The sequence below is a fragment of the Rhinolophus hipposideros genome, assembly GCF_964194185.1.
Source record: "Rhinolophus hipposideros genome assembly, chromosome: 9".
Taxonomy (NCBI): domain Eukaryota; kingdom Metazoa; phylum Chordata; class Mammalia; order Chiroptera; family Rhinolophidae; genus Rhinolophus; species Rhinolophus hipposideros.
This window is the reverse complement of record NC_138055.1, coordinates 31,579,975-31,593,681: the sequence shown is the minus strand read 5'-3', so window position 1 is coordinate 31,593,681 and position 13,707 is coordinate 31,579,975. Positions and strand designations below refer to the sequence as shown.

Genomic DNA, 13,707 nt, shown 5'->3' with positions numbered 1-13,707 from the left:
CAGATTCTATCACCATAGACTGGATGTGTATGCCCCTTTGTTTCAATTAAATAATATATATGTATTTTACATTTATCTATGTTATGGCACATATTGATAGTTCATCTTTTGAATTATTGATTAGTAGTATTCTGATCCATGAATTTCCCACAATTTATTTATCTTCCTGTTGATAGATATTTGGGTTGTTTGTGTTTTGAGGTATTAGGTAAAAATCTTAATTTTCATATACAAGTATTTGTATGAACATGTGTTGTGAATGAATTCATAAATGGCTCAGTCAGATGGTGGGTGTATGATTAATTTTAAAATAAATCATTTTTGCTCTAAGTGTTTTGAATCTGTTATTAGGTACATATACATTTAAATTTATTATGTCTTCCTGATTGATCCTTTTATCATTATGAAATGACCCTTTTTTATTCCCTCTAATAACACTCTGCCTTGATCTATACTCTTTCTAATATTACTAACCACACCAGTTCTCTTTTGCTGGTTGAAAGTCAAATCTTACTTTTTGCTTTCAACCTATCTGTGCCTTTGTTTCTTAAGTTTATCTCTTGTAGAGAGTAGTAAAGTCTTTCTTTTTTATCTACTTTCTCAATTTCTCTCTTTTTTATTTGGAATGCTTAGCCTATTCATATTTAGAATATTTATGGATTTTTTTTTTAATTTAAGACTACCATATTGATATTTGTTTCTACTATTTTGTTTTGTTCTTCTATTTCTCCTTGCCTGCCTTTTTCCAAGTATTTGATCATTCAACATTTTGACATTTCCCTTCTCTCAAGGATCGATGTCCTATGCTGCCTGTTGTTCAATGGCTAAAATCAGTTGCTTCATATATTTTTGTCTAACTTCATAATTGTTTTCAATGGTGAGGGAAAGCTTAATAGTTGTTACACGGTCATAATATAAAGTAGATGTTCCTAAAATTCATTGACTTTCAAAGATTAGTTGAGGTTCTACCTCCTCTGCAAGTGCCTCAGACAGAATTAGTTGTTTCTTCTATGGACTCATCTTATCTGCTATTTTGCTGTGTTACCTTTATTTGTTTGCTGGTTAATTTGAGTAATATGCTAATCCTAAAATCAGGTACCACATTTTTTTTTCTTTGCATTCATTATGCCTAGTATATCATGTATATTTTAAGAATATGATAAACAGTTGTTGAGTAAATGAAGAATCCTTTTGCCTCATGCTGTAAGTTACAGTTGCAATAATATTTCTTCTTTTTACTGTTTACTTCCTGTTTCACTTGTGTCTAGACTCAGCATAAGAACAGAAATGTTCAAATATTGTATAAGAAACTCTATAGTTACTAAAATGATTGGAAACCGCTAATGAAACCATTAGGATGAATTGCACAATGATTACGTAATTTCCTACTTTTGGAATGATCCCAATAGAAGTTGCCTGCCAACAGTATAATTTAGGAGACTCTGAATAAAAGGATACTTTCCTACCAATAATAATCTAAAGTTTTAATTCATGATAGTTTGACTCAAAATATAAATGTATTGAAATGTCTGTGTTGCTGAGTGTCCATAATAGCACAATAAGAATAGAAAATACTATCATCTGTGATATTTTTATATATTATATTTTATATGATACTATATTTTATATGATACTATATTTTATATGATATTATGATATTTTTATCTAATAAAATGTATATACTACAACATTATATTTAGATTTGATGAAACTGGAACTTTAAAAATATTAAAAAAAATTTATTTCCCTTTCTTCAGAAGAAATCATTAATTCAGGGACACAGAATATATAAATAATAAATATTTTTTTTCAAAAATAGTATTAATGCATTTTCCTATTTAAGGCTCATTACCCTCGTTACCAAATTAATCCAGCATACTATTACATTATTCTTTCAGATTCATAATTTCAGGTCAACATATAAAAAACATACCTCTATGTTCTTTGTCCACGTACTTTCCCTTATTGTGGGTAGAAAAGAACATTCAAAGAGCATTGTTGAAGGTTCCACAATGTTCATAGTTCCACTCCTTTTATTCTCTTCTCTTGGCATGAAGTCAGTTGAGAAGGATGGATATGTAGAATGAATTCTATTTTCGAATCCCATAGGATATTTATGATGTTCATTTTGTAATTCTATTTGTGAATTAATTTTATCCAAACTAGTGGGTGATGGAGTTAAAATATTGAATCTGTAATCATCAGCACCATGGCATTTTCCAATGGGGTTTCCCCAAGAGCTTTCTTTATTCATGTTCTGAGGATTTGGTAGCACAGAATGCCTAAAACCAATTGCTGGTGTTTCCTTAACTTGGTGACAGGAGAGTTCTGAGCTTTTAGAAATGATTTCGTTCAAGGATTTTCTCTGTGTTTCATCTAATGAATGCTTTTTTGAGTTCCACTTTGGTGCACTGGGCACAGAAATGGGGTTTTCTTCAATTTCACTCTGATAGAGTGGGATTTTATTACTGATCTCATCTACTAGTTGATCAAAACCAAGACTGACTTGGCTAGCAAATAGGGGTTCATTTGCCGAGTGTAATTCTTGGTGCTCATGCTGTTCTTCATGTGATTCACTGCGATTTAAATCTGTTTTCCAACAATATGCCATTCTGTATTTTATGTGACTTAGAGAGTTGACTCTACTCCAAATATCTCGTTGATAATATTAAAACAGAGTATAGGAATTTCCCTAGAAAAAGCATAAAAGGAAAAAAATGTTCTTTGATTAATTAGAAATAAAAGAGCTTGCAGGAAAGGAATATGATGCATAAACATAAACACTTGTTTTAAAGTTTCTCCTTGGCAGATGAAATAATTCCTTGAGTAATATAAAACTCCATCAAAACTTACAACATTAAAATCCATGGGAAAATGTTGACTTCAGATATTCATGAAACTCCTCTGATAGAAAAAAATCCACTTCAGTTATGATAGGAGCTTCATGAATCAATCCAGTCAATATTCCGCTTTGGACTCCTTTTCTTGCTGAAGATCCACTTGCTTATCACTATTTTCCTCTGTATTCAGTCATCTGTAAGCATGCTAGCATGGTGAAATCTCATTTTTGTTAGCTAAAAAGTCTCTTCTTTATCATCAGTTACTCCATCTCTAGACATACTCTTAACTTTTTCTGCCCTCCATAACCAATAATCTTATAGGTTGGTTAGATCCTTTCTTCTCTCCCGTACTTTTTTAAACATTGCAAACCTTTTTCGTCACTTCTCCAAAATGACTTTCATTAAGTTAATCAGTGAGCTTCATGTCAGTGAATTCAACTGACATTTATCAGTTTCTGCAACATTTCATTCCATTCATCACACTCTTAAAGTTCTTTGCATTTCTATGTCAGCTGTTTGAACTGTACTGTCTGAGTTCTTTGTTTGCTTTTTTTCAAAGACTTCTTTGCCTAGTACTCATTTTCTACTTGATTCTTGTCAGAGCTTCTTGTCAATTATCCTCTCCTTGTAACATATTTTATATCTCTTAAAAAATCATCTGTATGTCAATGACTCTAACCTAGACTGTTCTTACTACTCAGTATCTCCTCTTAAATTATTTTTACTTCCAACATAAAGTCCAAAAACTAAATCATAATTCACCCGAGAACATGCTCCTATTCTAGTATTCTCTGTGACAAAAAATGGCCCAACCGTCTATTTAATTTCTTAGACCAGAAACCAGGGTTTCATCTTTGAATCTTCCTTCGCCTTTATTCTTCTATATCCAATAAACCACCAGTTCCTATAAGAAATCTTCCTTCCTCCCTCTGGCTACCAATGCCATAATCCTAAGGTAAAGTTTTCATTTTATTACCTGCAATGTTGCATTGTTTCTGAAATTGCTTCTATGTTTTCTGCAATCTGTTCTTGTGTCCTATAATCCATTTTGTTACATTATAATGATATATTCTTAACAATTAACTGAGTATCTCCCCTGCAAATAGTTTTTCAGTGGTTCTCTACTGTCTTAGAATAACTAACATCTATAGTGTAACATATGTAAGATTTCTATTTCCTATTAGATCATTTGACCTTGTCTTTCTCACTTATGTCTCAGTACCTAGTACTTTTCTTCAGAGTAGTTGCTCATTTGTATTTGTTGAACAATGATTTAATACATTTTTAAACTTATAATTGAGTGAAAGAAAATAAAATTGAAAAGTATTTGTATCACTTTTATGGATTTATTAATTTCCTTAACAATTATATGTGTCTGTGAAAGACAAAAATATTAAAGGATAATTATGATAATGGTTAACTATCAAATATGATTATTAATCTGGTTTTCAATGGCATTTGATTTTTACTATATTGGCACTTAAGATTCACTTAGAATTTACAACCACCTAAGAAACAAATGAATTAAGACATATTAGGTTGGTACAAAAGTAATTGCAGTCAAAAAGGTTAAAAATAATTGCAAAAGTCTCAATTACTTTTGCATAAACCTAATACTTCACTCAAGAAATTGAACTGATAGATGTGGGAAAGATTTTTTAAGAGATATAAGTAAAAAATGTATAGAATGAAATCTTAACCATAAAATTGATCTATAAACTATGATTCCAAACTATTTTAATTCATCGCCCAAATAGATACATTGTCTAGCCAGAATCCCTTTTCCAGGAATTGCTATGTTTAAATCTTAGTGAAGGCTACATTTCTTTAAGCAGATTTTACTTCTTCATTCGTCTCTGTCATAGAATTCGGAATTTGTCGACAGGTGTGACTTTGATAACCAGAGTTAATGTTCCACTCCACTCTTCTTTCCCCTAGCCTTCTCTGTCTTAGCTTAAGTATAGTAAATGTAACCATCTAAAAGTGACTTTTATAGTTTTTGGTGGTTTCAAAAGACCTGACTGAGTTTTTAAAAATTATTTTTTAATTTTGTAGAGCCATTAAAGGAGGTCTTTAAATAAGGTCTCCAGTGATCTGATGCTGAAATTGAAGATTCCCTTAGGCTGTGCCTTGTTGCTGTTAATAATGATGATGATACATACAATTTTTTGAGCACCTACTCTGTGCTACTGCTCTACATACAAGTTTATATTTACATGTATTACTTGGCATTCTGCCTGTCTGTCCCCCACCCTGCCATGCTGTCCCTGGTGGCATGTCCCTGGTTCACTCTCCACGAAGCTTCCTTTGCCCCTTCCTGCCTCAGATCCTGCAGTCTTCTTCAGCTGCTGTGTCAGTTTCATTCCATTTTGGAAGCGGGCAACCGGGTTATTCCGCAGTGGCCCCACGTTTGTCCTTTTGGTACTTCCAGACTCCCTTATTCTCTTGCTTGTACTGGCCAACACCAAGGGCGAGGCTCTGATGAGTCCCAGCTGCACTGGTATCCAGAGCCAGGCCCCGCTCAGGAGGCTGAAGGTGGTGTTCTGAGCTGTGGGCATGTGCGAGGTGCCCCAACGACACCATAATACTGCATTGTGGGGGTGGAGGAGAGGAGAAACAGAGGGGCTCAGAATGGCTGTATGGATGGCACGGTTCTCATCTCAACCTGTGATATTATTATTGCCATTTAACAAGTGAAACTGAAGCACAACAAAGTGAATCAACTTACCAAAGGTCTCACAGTTTGTGTTCACAGATTTGTTTTAAGTAGGGATTAAAGAGAGGCATATGGGTGATCATGCTATACACATTATAATATGACATGTGGAGTATGCCTAAATTAAGGTAGTGAGGCATGGCATTAACTAAACTATCTCTACTGAAAAGAATTGAAAACTTTTACATTTTTATTAGTAACAGTATTTTTTTCAAGCATTTCTGGCAGCACTAAAACTGAAATGGGTTCAAGGCCTGTCTGAAAAATCTCATTATCATGAGATAAAGGATAATGAGAAATACTTATTCGTATTGAAAATGTAATAAAAACACTTCTTCCAGATCCGTTTTTTTCCATATTAAATTTGGTGATTTTAAGAAATTTCTAATAATTTTAAATCTACTCTTTATTGTCATGATCTAGAAACTAGAGTATTTCTTAGTTTATAAATACAGAGAAACATTATTTATTGCCAGCTGTCAAATATTTACATTCTGCATTATGAAGTAGCGCATAAATAATTAAAAGTCACATAACTTGACTTTGAGGCAGAACTGTACATACAGATTAGCAGCAGTTTATGACATAATTGAGAAGGCATGGCTATCGTTTCCTGATTTCAATAAGACTGTAGAACTATAGCAAATACTTGTGGTAGGCAGAATAATGGCACCACCAGAATTCTCATGTTTTAATCCCTGAAATTTGTGAATATGTTAGGCTACATAGCAAAGAGGGATTCAAAATTGCAGATGGAATTAAGTTTCCTAATCAGCCGATTTTATAATAAGGACATTGTCTGAGTGGGCTCAGTATGATCACAAAGATTCTTACAATGGAAGAGGGGGCAGAAGCGGTCAGAGTGATGTGAATTGAGGACTCAACCCACTTTTGGTGGCTTTAAAGATGGAAAAAGGGGGCCATGCGCCAAGGAATTCAAGTAGCCAATCGAAGCTGCAAAGGGCAAGGAAACAGATGTTCCCCTCGGAGCCTACAGAGATACAGCCTGTACATCACCGATTTTAGCACGAGACCCCTGGTGTATTTCTGACCTACAGAATTGTCCAACCATGACTTTGTGTTGTTTTAAGTCACTAAGTTTGTGATTGGTTATAGTAGCGATATAAAATCAATACAATACACAAACTGAAAACTGCTTCCAAAATCAATTGGAAAATCAAGGACTAGCAGAAGTGTAGAAGTCCACCTAAAAATAGTCATCTTTCTTTTTTTTTTTTTTTGTTGGTAAGTACATCTAAGTACTAACAGGATATTTAAAAGATGTTAGTAATGATGACTTAGTGTACTACAGTTGCTTATAATTTACTATTCAGTTCAACTTTCAAGAGATCAGTTTTTACTGAACACTAATTTGTCATCTAGCCTCAAAGAGAAAGCACAGACAAAATTTAGGTACCTATCATAAAAAGGGCACCCCCCAGCCCAGCTGCTTCAATTTTCTAAGTATACAAAGAATTGCATTTTATTCCTTTTTTTTTTTTTACCTAATAGATTCTTTTCATTCAGAGTATTTAAAAATGTAAGAATGCCTTTCTATCCCCCACATCCAGAGTACCTTGTCAGAATATTGAAATAATTTTATGCAAGAAGGTTATGGTTTTGATTTAATAGGATTGATTGTATTAAAAATTTCTCATCTTCTGAAGTAAGCTTAAATAACTGAATATTTATGCTGTACTTGTGGCAAGTGTTTCTGCTTCAATTTTCTAAATATACAAAGGTGCTAATATCATCCAAATAGCTCCAGTGTTCAGAATGGGAACAAAAATATTTATTTTATAAAAGAATGAGAAGTAAAAAGAACCTTTCTGAAAATGTCTGTTCTTGATCCAAAAAGTTGTGGCTGGATTACTGATAGGTATACCTACAGGGGAAAAATGAGAAGAGGGTGAAAATAATCAATTAGGACTTTGAAGAAAAATGATTTTTATTTCAGATAACAAATTGTAGGCATTGAAAATTTACCAGTTTTTAAAATACAAATACATCATGGAACATAAGACATGTCAAAGTTTAATCAAGCTACACCATTTGTATTTTCAATAAGGTAGAGGGAAAGTCTATATATCTACAGAAACTAACTTGGTTCCTGAGAAGACGCTGAGTTAGCAGGATAATCTGAAATTTCCCATCTCTCTTTATATGCTGAGCTAATTGAATATATCCTGCATATGCACACAGAAACTCGTATTTTAGCTAGGCATAAACCTGACCTTTCTCAGCTCAATTTGTTGTATGAATACAGAAAAGACCACATTATATATATAATTATATATGTATATATTATATTATATATATTCTATATATCATATAGAATATATATTATATTATATTATATATGTCATATATTATATGTTATATTATTTCATATATTATATACGTCATATATAATATAATATATTATATTGTATATATTCTATATGTCATATCAAATGTATATTATATATTATATATTTGTAATTGGTTGTGGTCTTTTCTGTATTCATACAAGAAATATGTATATATGTATAAAATACACATATACATATAAAATATACATATATGTTTTTACATTATCTCATATTTTTCAATTTCTAATTTAAAATTGACGAAAAGGTAAACATATTATTTTCATGAGCTCTGATGTTATTTTCACCTAAGAAAAGACAAGAGGTGCTTGGGGAAAATATTAATTTTCAAACAGTCTCTATCAGATGTCTTTTTATATGAAAAAGTGACATTTTCTTAATCACATAAATCCTGTATAAGCCTCATGTCTCATTAGACTGCTTAAGGCTAGCTGTATATGGAGAATTTGAAGTTGTCACCTATTCTTATTTTTGAGAAATACTGACTTGAATACATTGAGGTATTTATCTATAGATCTATTTACTCATTTGCACATTTACTTATTCAGTAACTGTTTTTAAGTATATTGTGTCAAGCACTGTGCAAAGCACTGGAAATACAAAAATGATAAAACACAGCTCTTGCCTTCAAGGAGTTCTTAGACACAAATTTATAATACAGTGTAATATGAGAATTACTTTAATAGATACAGGCTCCATTTTCTTTAGGGCAATTTTATACAGAATACTGTATAATATATATTGGATATATTTTTGTTGGAATATGCAATATATCACAGAAAATTTTGTGTGCGTCATTCAGACCTTGTTTCAAGAATACGCATATTTTGATTCCAAAGTATTGTTAAAGTTTCAGCCCTAAACATGATAAAGCAGTAATTCATTCAGTTCCTCTGAGTGGCTCATCAGGGTAAATAGGACAATGAAAAGTCAGTCTCCACCTCCTATGTAAGAACTTCGGGGGAAGTGATCTAGTGGGAATGCAACCAGGGGGAGGACAAAGATAGTGAGGGAGTATGACACCGACCCTGCCAGGTGGAAGTCCACAGACCCAAGTCTGATAGCCCTTGAAATATGACACTCTGTGGAGGTTCCATAAACACCACCTAGTGGTATTTTGGTAAGAGCCAATAATGCTTCACCTATTGTCAAACAAATCTACCTGGAAAAAATACCAAGACAAGGAGAATTTTAAAGTGATCAAAGCACTTGTAGATGCTGTTTGCTGTGTCTACTGCCACCAATACGTAGGTCTCCTTCCCCTACATACATGTCTGTTATTGAGTGTTCTACTAGGAAGGAGTAAGTGAGTTAGACAATTATTTTTAATAAGTTGATGCTCAGAGAAATTTTTTACATTAAATCTATGAACAAGAGCATCAGGATAAGAAGACTGAAATTTATCAGTGAGTTCAGAAAAGATTCAAGAAAAGGTTTGTAAGCTAAGAGAAGGAAGAGCCATAGCTTTCCAGACAGGTTTGGGGAAAGAAAGAGGAGACCCTTGATTTATTTGCCAGAGGATATAAATTTTGCAATGTCAAGGAGAAAAATAAGTAGGAAGAAAAACAGATGTAGGAAAAAGAAGGGATAAAGAAGATGTGAAATACAGAAGAAATAAGATGAAGAAGGAAGAAAGGTGAAGACATGAAAAGATACTCTGTTGCAAACTAAGTACTAGGTACTGGGTTTTAGCAGTGAAAAAGACCAACATGGTCTATAAGTTAATGGAAAAGAGAACTGTCATCACATATTTTGGCAGCAACACCTTGTGTTAAAAGAAAAATCAAGCAGTGACATATTTAAGATACTCAAGGAAAGAAAATGGGAACCAAGAATATACATTCACTGAATCTGACTTCCAAATTAAAACTTCCCAAACTGTTATGACCACACAAGAATTTAGGAAGTATTGTTCTCATAGATGGTTTATTAATAAACTACTGGAGAATAAACTTCTGATAATCAAAATGACAGAGATACATCAACATAAAATTTCTTGGTGAGCATTAAATATATACATATTTTCTTAGTTTAATAATGGCTATTTGCACTGGCAATTTTGATACAGCTCGACTTTAATCAAAGATGGGGAAAATGAAGAGAACATGTACATATTTGAAAACTATTTTTATTAGTCATATGGGTGATTGTGTTAAAATTGTTTTTCTCAGAATATTTTGTGTGTAATGTTGGATAAAACAAATAAGTAATTCTAGCATCCCCAGCGTGCTTGAGAATCGGTATTTTCTGTAGTACAGAATTAGGACTGAAAGTATCAGAATGAACTCATCAGGTTTTTTTTTTTTTTTTTTAAATCTATCATCTATCTATCCATCTATCTCTTCCTTGGAAAGTTTTAGAAATAATGCCTATTTTAGTAAAAATGAGCATCCCTAACATCTAGATTGTAAACATCTATTGAAATACCACTTTGCACTAAAAGAAAGCAGGACTACTTGAAGGACCAGCAGATTTGGGGTCTATGGCAGATAATGTATAAGATGAGCCTTGGAGATTCTATCACTCTAGTTAGTAAAGAAGATATCAGAGAATACAATGGTGCATTAATAGGACTTGAAAGCCACCTTGGAAAGGCTCTCATTGGCCAATAAGTGTAATAACTAAAATGGAGAAAAACATGTCAAATATATTTCATGCATGAAATCATGACACAGATATACACATACAATTAACTAACTAATTGCCTTTGTGTAACCCAGGGTTAATAAAGTGCATACTCAAACATTTGTTTTATTTGTTTTTTTGTATGAAATGATTACTAGGTAACTAAGTTATAGATGAGGCAAAGTTTCTCTTTGTAGAAGTATTGCAAGAAGTAAATGAAAAAATGATAAAATTGGGTTATCAATATTTTACAATAAGTCATGAATAATAAAATGTAGGCATCAAGCATTGATGGCTGCTAACATCACAAAAAAGAGAGGCAGCCAGGCATTTTGTGCTTTCTGATAAAGAATTCAAAACTACCATGATCTAATCCAAATCTATTCTAATCCTAATCTATTCTGATTAAGTATCTTGATCCAATCGCCAACATACAAAAAACAGAGGGCAGAGAAATATGCTAAACTACATTAGGATGGAAATCAATACAGAAAAAATAAGCTAGTTTTTTCAAGAAATAAATTGCAAGGAAAAAACATAGATGAAATACAGTAATTGAAAAAGGCTATAAAAACATGCTTAGCCATTCACCACTGAGAGAGAGGGAGGGAGGGAGGGAGGGAAGGAGGAAGAAAGAAAAAGAGAAAGAAAAAGAAAGGCACAGCAAAACCATACACTTTAGGGATACACACTTGGATGATGAAACTGTATAGAAAAGTATAGAAATTATATCTGAAGAATGTTTATTCTTCGGGAGAAGAGGGGTATTATGGTGTGGAGGGCACAGGGAGGACTTTTGGAGTGACAGCAAAGGTTTATATCTTGACATGAAGAGTAATTAAAAGATTGCTCAATTATAATAGTACATGAAGCTGTACATTTGCTTTATGTGGTTGTTAATATCATACATTTTTTTTAATATCATACATTTTTAAAAAGGTAGTTAGTTTGATTTGTTAGACATAATGGAATTTCAGTATTTCTACAAAATCTAAGCAAAGATTCTTAGTAAGTATTTGCCCGTGTAATGCTTCAGTTCAGGAAATAAATCTTGTGGTTGAAACTTGTTTAAGAGATTTTGGAGATTAAGAAGAGATATAATCAATATGAAATAGAATCCCATTGTGGGAGACAACAGATATTTAATGGCTAGACCCAAAAAGGAAAAGTACAAAATAGCCTGAGAGATACAAAGAAAACTATAAGCCGTTATCACCTTACTTTGTTCATTTCTGGTCCTGGTAAGAAGAAAAGAAGTGAAAGGTGAGTGGTTCTTCCTTTAAAGGTTCTTCCTTTAAATGATTCAGGTTCTTCCTTTAAAAAAACCTGACTAGGAAGTTGTACGCATCATCCAGCTCACATTCATTGGTCTGAATATATAACCACAGGAAGGCTGGGAAATGTAGTCCCTTATTGTGTTGCCACGAGACCATAGAAAACATGAATGTTCTATTTCTAAAAGGAAGAAATGACTTTATTTAGAACATGCAGGATGGAGTGGTGTTGAAGTTCTCTGGGAGGCCAGGAGTTACAATGTGAAATGAAGATGTTGAACCAGGTGCTGCTAGGAACAAGAATCCTTAATGGATGTGGAGGAACTAGGTCAGTGAATGTCAGTAAATAAAAGGGACATAGGTCATAGAGCAAGATGCCATGGGACCTGAGGAGTGGAGTTAAAAGTTGCGTTGAAAAAGGACGACTTGTAAGACAGTAGCAATCTATAAGAATGTTAATCTTGCCTCCTGTCCTTGGTATGCTGGGCATGGGAGAATGAATAGCTTCCATGGGAGAGATGCAAAGGAACAGAGTTCTGGGGGAGAGCCTCATTTCTCTTTAGGCAAAGGAAGTGAAGAGGGCTAAAGAAATCAACAACACATACATTAACTAGCTTGCACAAATTAAATATCATCTGGAAAAACTGCCTCCCACTATACATTATACAAGTTGGGATTTCTGTCCCTCTCCTTACTTTGAGGAGAACAAAACTGGATTAAGTCAATTCAGCTTTAGTTCTTAAAGTTATCTGTTTAATTTATATATGTTTTAAAAAATACTTATTTTAAATAATAGGTTAGTAACATATGTTACTATGTTTCTGGTAAACTCCAGCAAAGTTATATTTTTAGAATATGAGGTCACTCTTTTATTCTATACAATTTTAAACCAAATATGAAAAGATGTTTATTGTCATATTTATATCCATCTAGTTTAAGCTTCATTGTTAAATACTAACATAACTTGGCAAAATGTTTATATGTACAAAAGTTTACCCTTATTTTTTGTAAATATTTGAGAGTGAAAGTAGCAGAAACCAGTCAGTAAGAGTTTATTCTTGGGGAGAACTCTAACATGGATCTGAAACTGAAGTGGTAAATAGTTTTATCTCGTAAATGAAATTTCATTGCATGACAATGGATTCTCAGGACTTGGTTTGAGAATTGTGTGGCTTGGGATGATAATGCTCCATTACCGCCATGAGCATGGATGCAGGAGAGGGGAGAGGAGGCAGGAATGCCACATCGTACCCATCACTGTTCTAGTAGCTACTAGAAGCATGTCCATATGTTTTACTGAATACATTTAAACTTATAGGTGAATTAAATGTGCAAAATACCACAGATATGTAGAGATACTGGCTTAACTATGTTTAGTATTGACATTATTAGACAGGATATAAGATCTCAAGAAATCTAAATTTCAACCAAATCTTTGACAAAGTTATTGTTATGGTGCATTTAATTTGAATATGATGTAGAGATCCTAGAATATTTTTAAAAGCCAAGTATAGGGAAAACCAATAACAATATGAATACTTTGGTAGTTATAATGCTTCTAAGGATATGTTCATTGTACCAGCCCACACAATGAAATATACCACAAGGCATTCCTTTAAAAACTATGACTAACACATGTGGTTTAAATAACCATATTTTATTTTTACTGTTTAAAATATATATCTGAAAGGCATTCATCATATGATTCATTTGCATAAGAGCTACAACAATAGGAATGAATTTAAAAATCAACGTAGTATAATAGGTAAGTGAATTTATGTATAAAAGTTGAATGAAAAAATAGACAGCAAGATAAAATCATAAAACTTTAGAACAACCAAAAAAGCTTATAAATTAAAAGAATAAAAGCTAATTGTTAAACT

The 13,707-nt window shown here is 32.8% G+C and overlaps 1 protein-coding gene across 1 annotated transcript in view; it reads right to left on the bottom strand.

Moving 5' to 3' along the window:
* The window catches only part of PIK3C2G (phosphatidylinositol-4-phosphate 3-kinase catalytic subunit type 2 gamma), a 276,846-nt gene that overhangs the window by 257,889 nt on the left and 5,250 nt on the right, over positions 1–13,707 (bottom strand). Inside the window, exons 2-3 of the mRNA XM_081059023.1 lie at positions 7,382–7,441; positions 1,934–2,692 (exon numbers count right to left, since the gene is read on the bottom strand). Of these exons, the coding sequence (XP_080915149.1) occupies positions 1,934–2,611 (678 nt within the window). The 5' untranslated portion in view covers positions 2,612–2,692; positions 7,382–7,441. The remainder of the gene's footprint in view (positions 1–1,933; positions 2,693–7,381; positions 7,442–13,707) is intronic.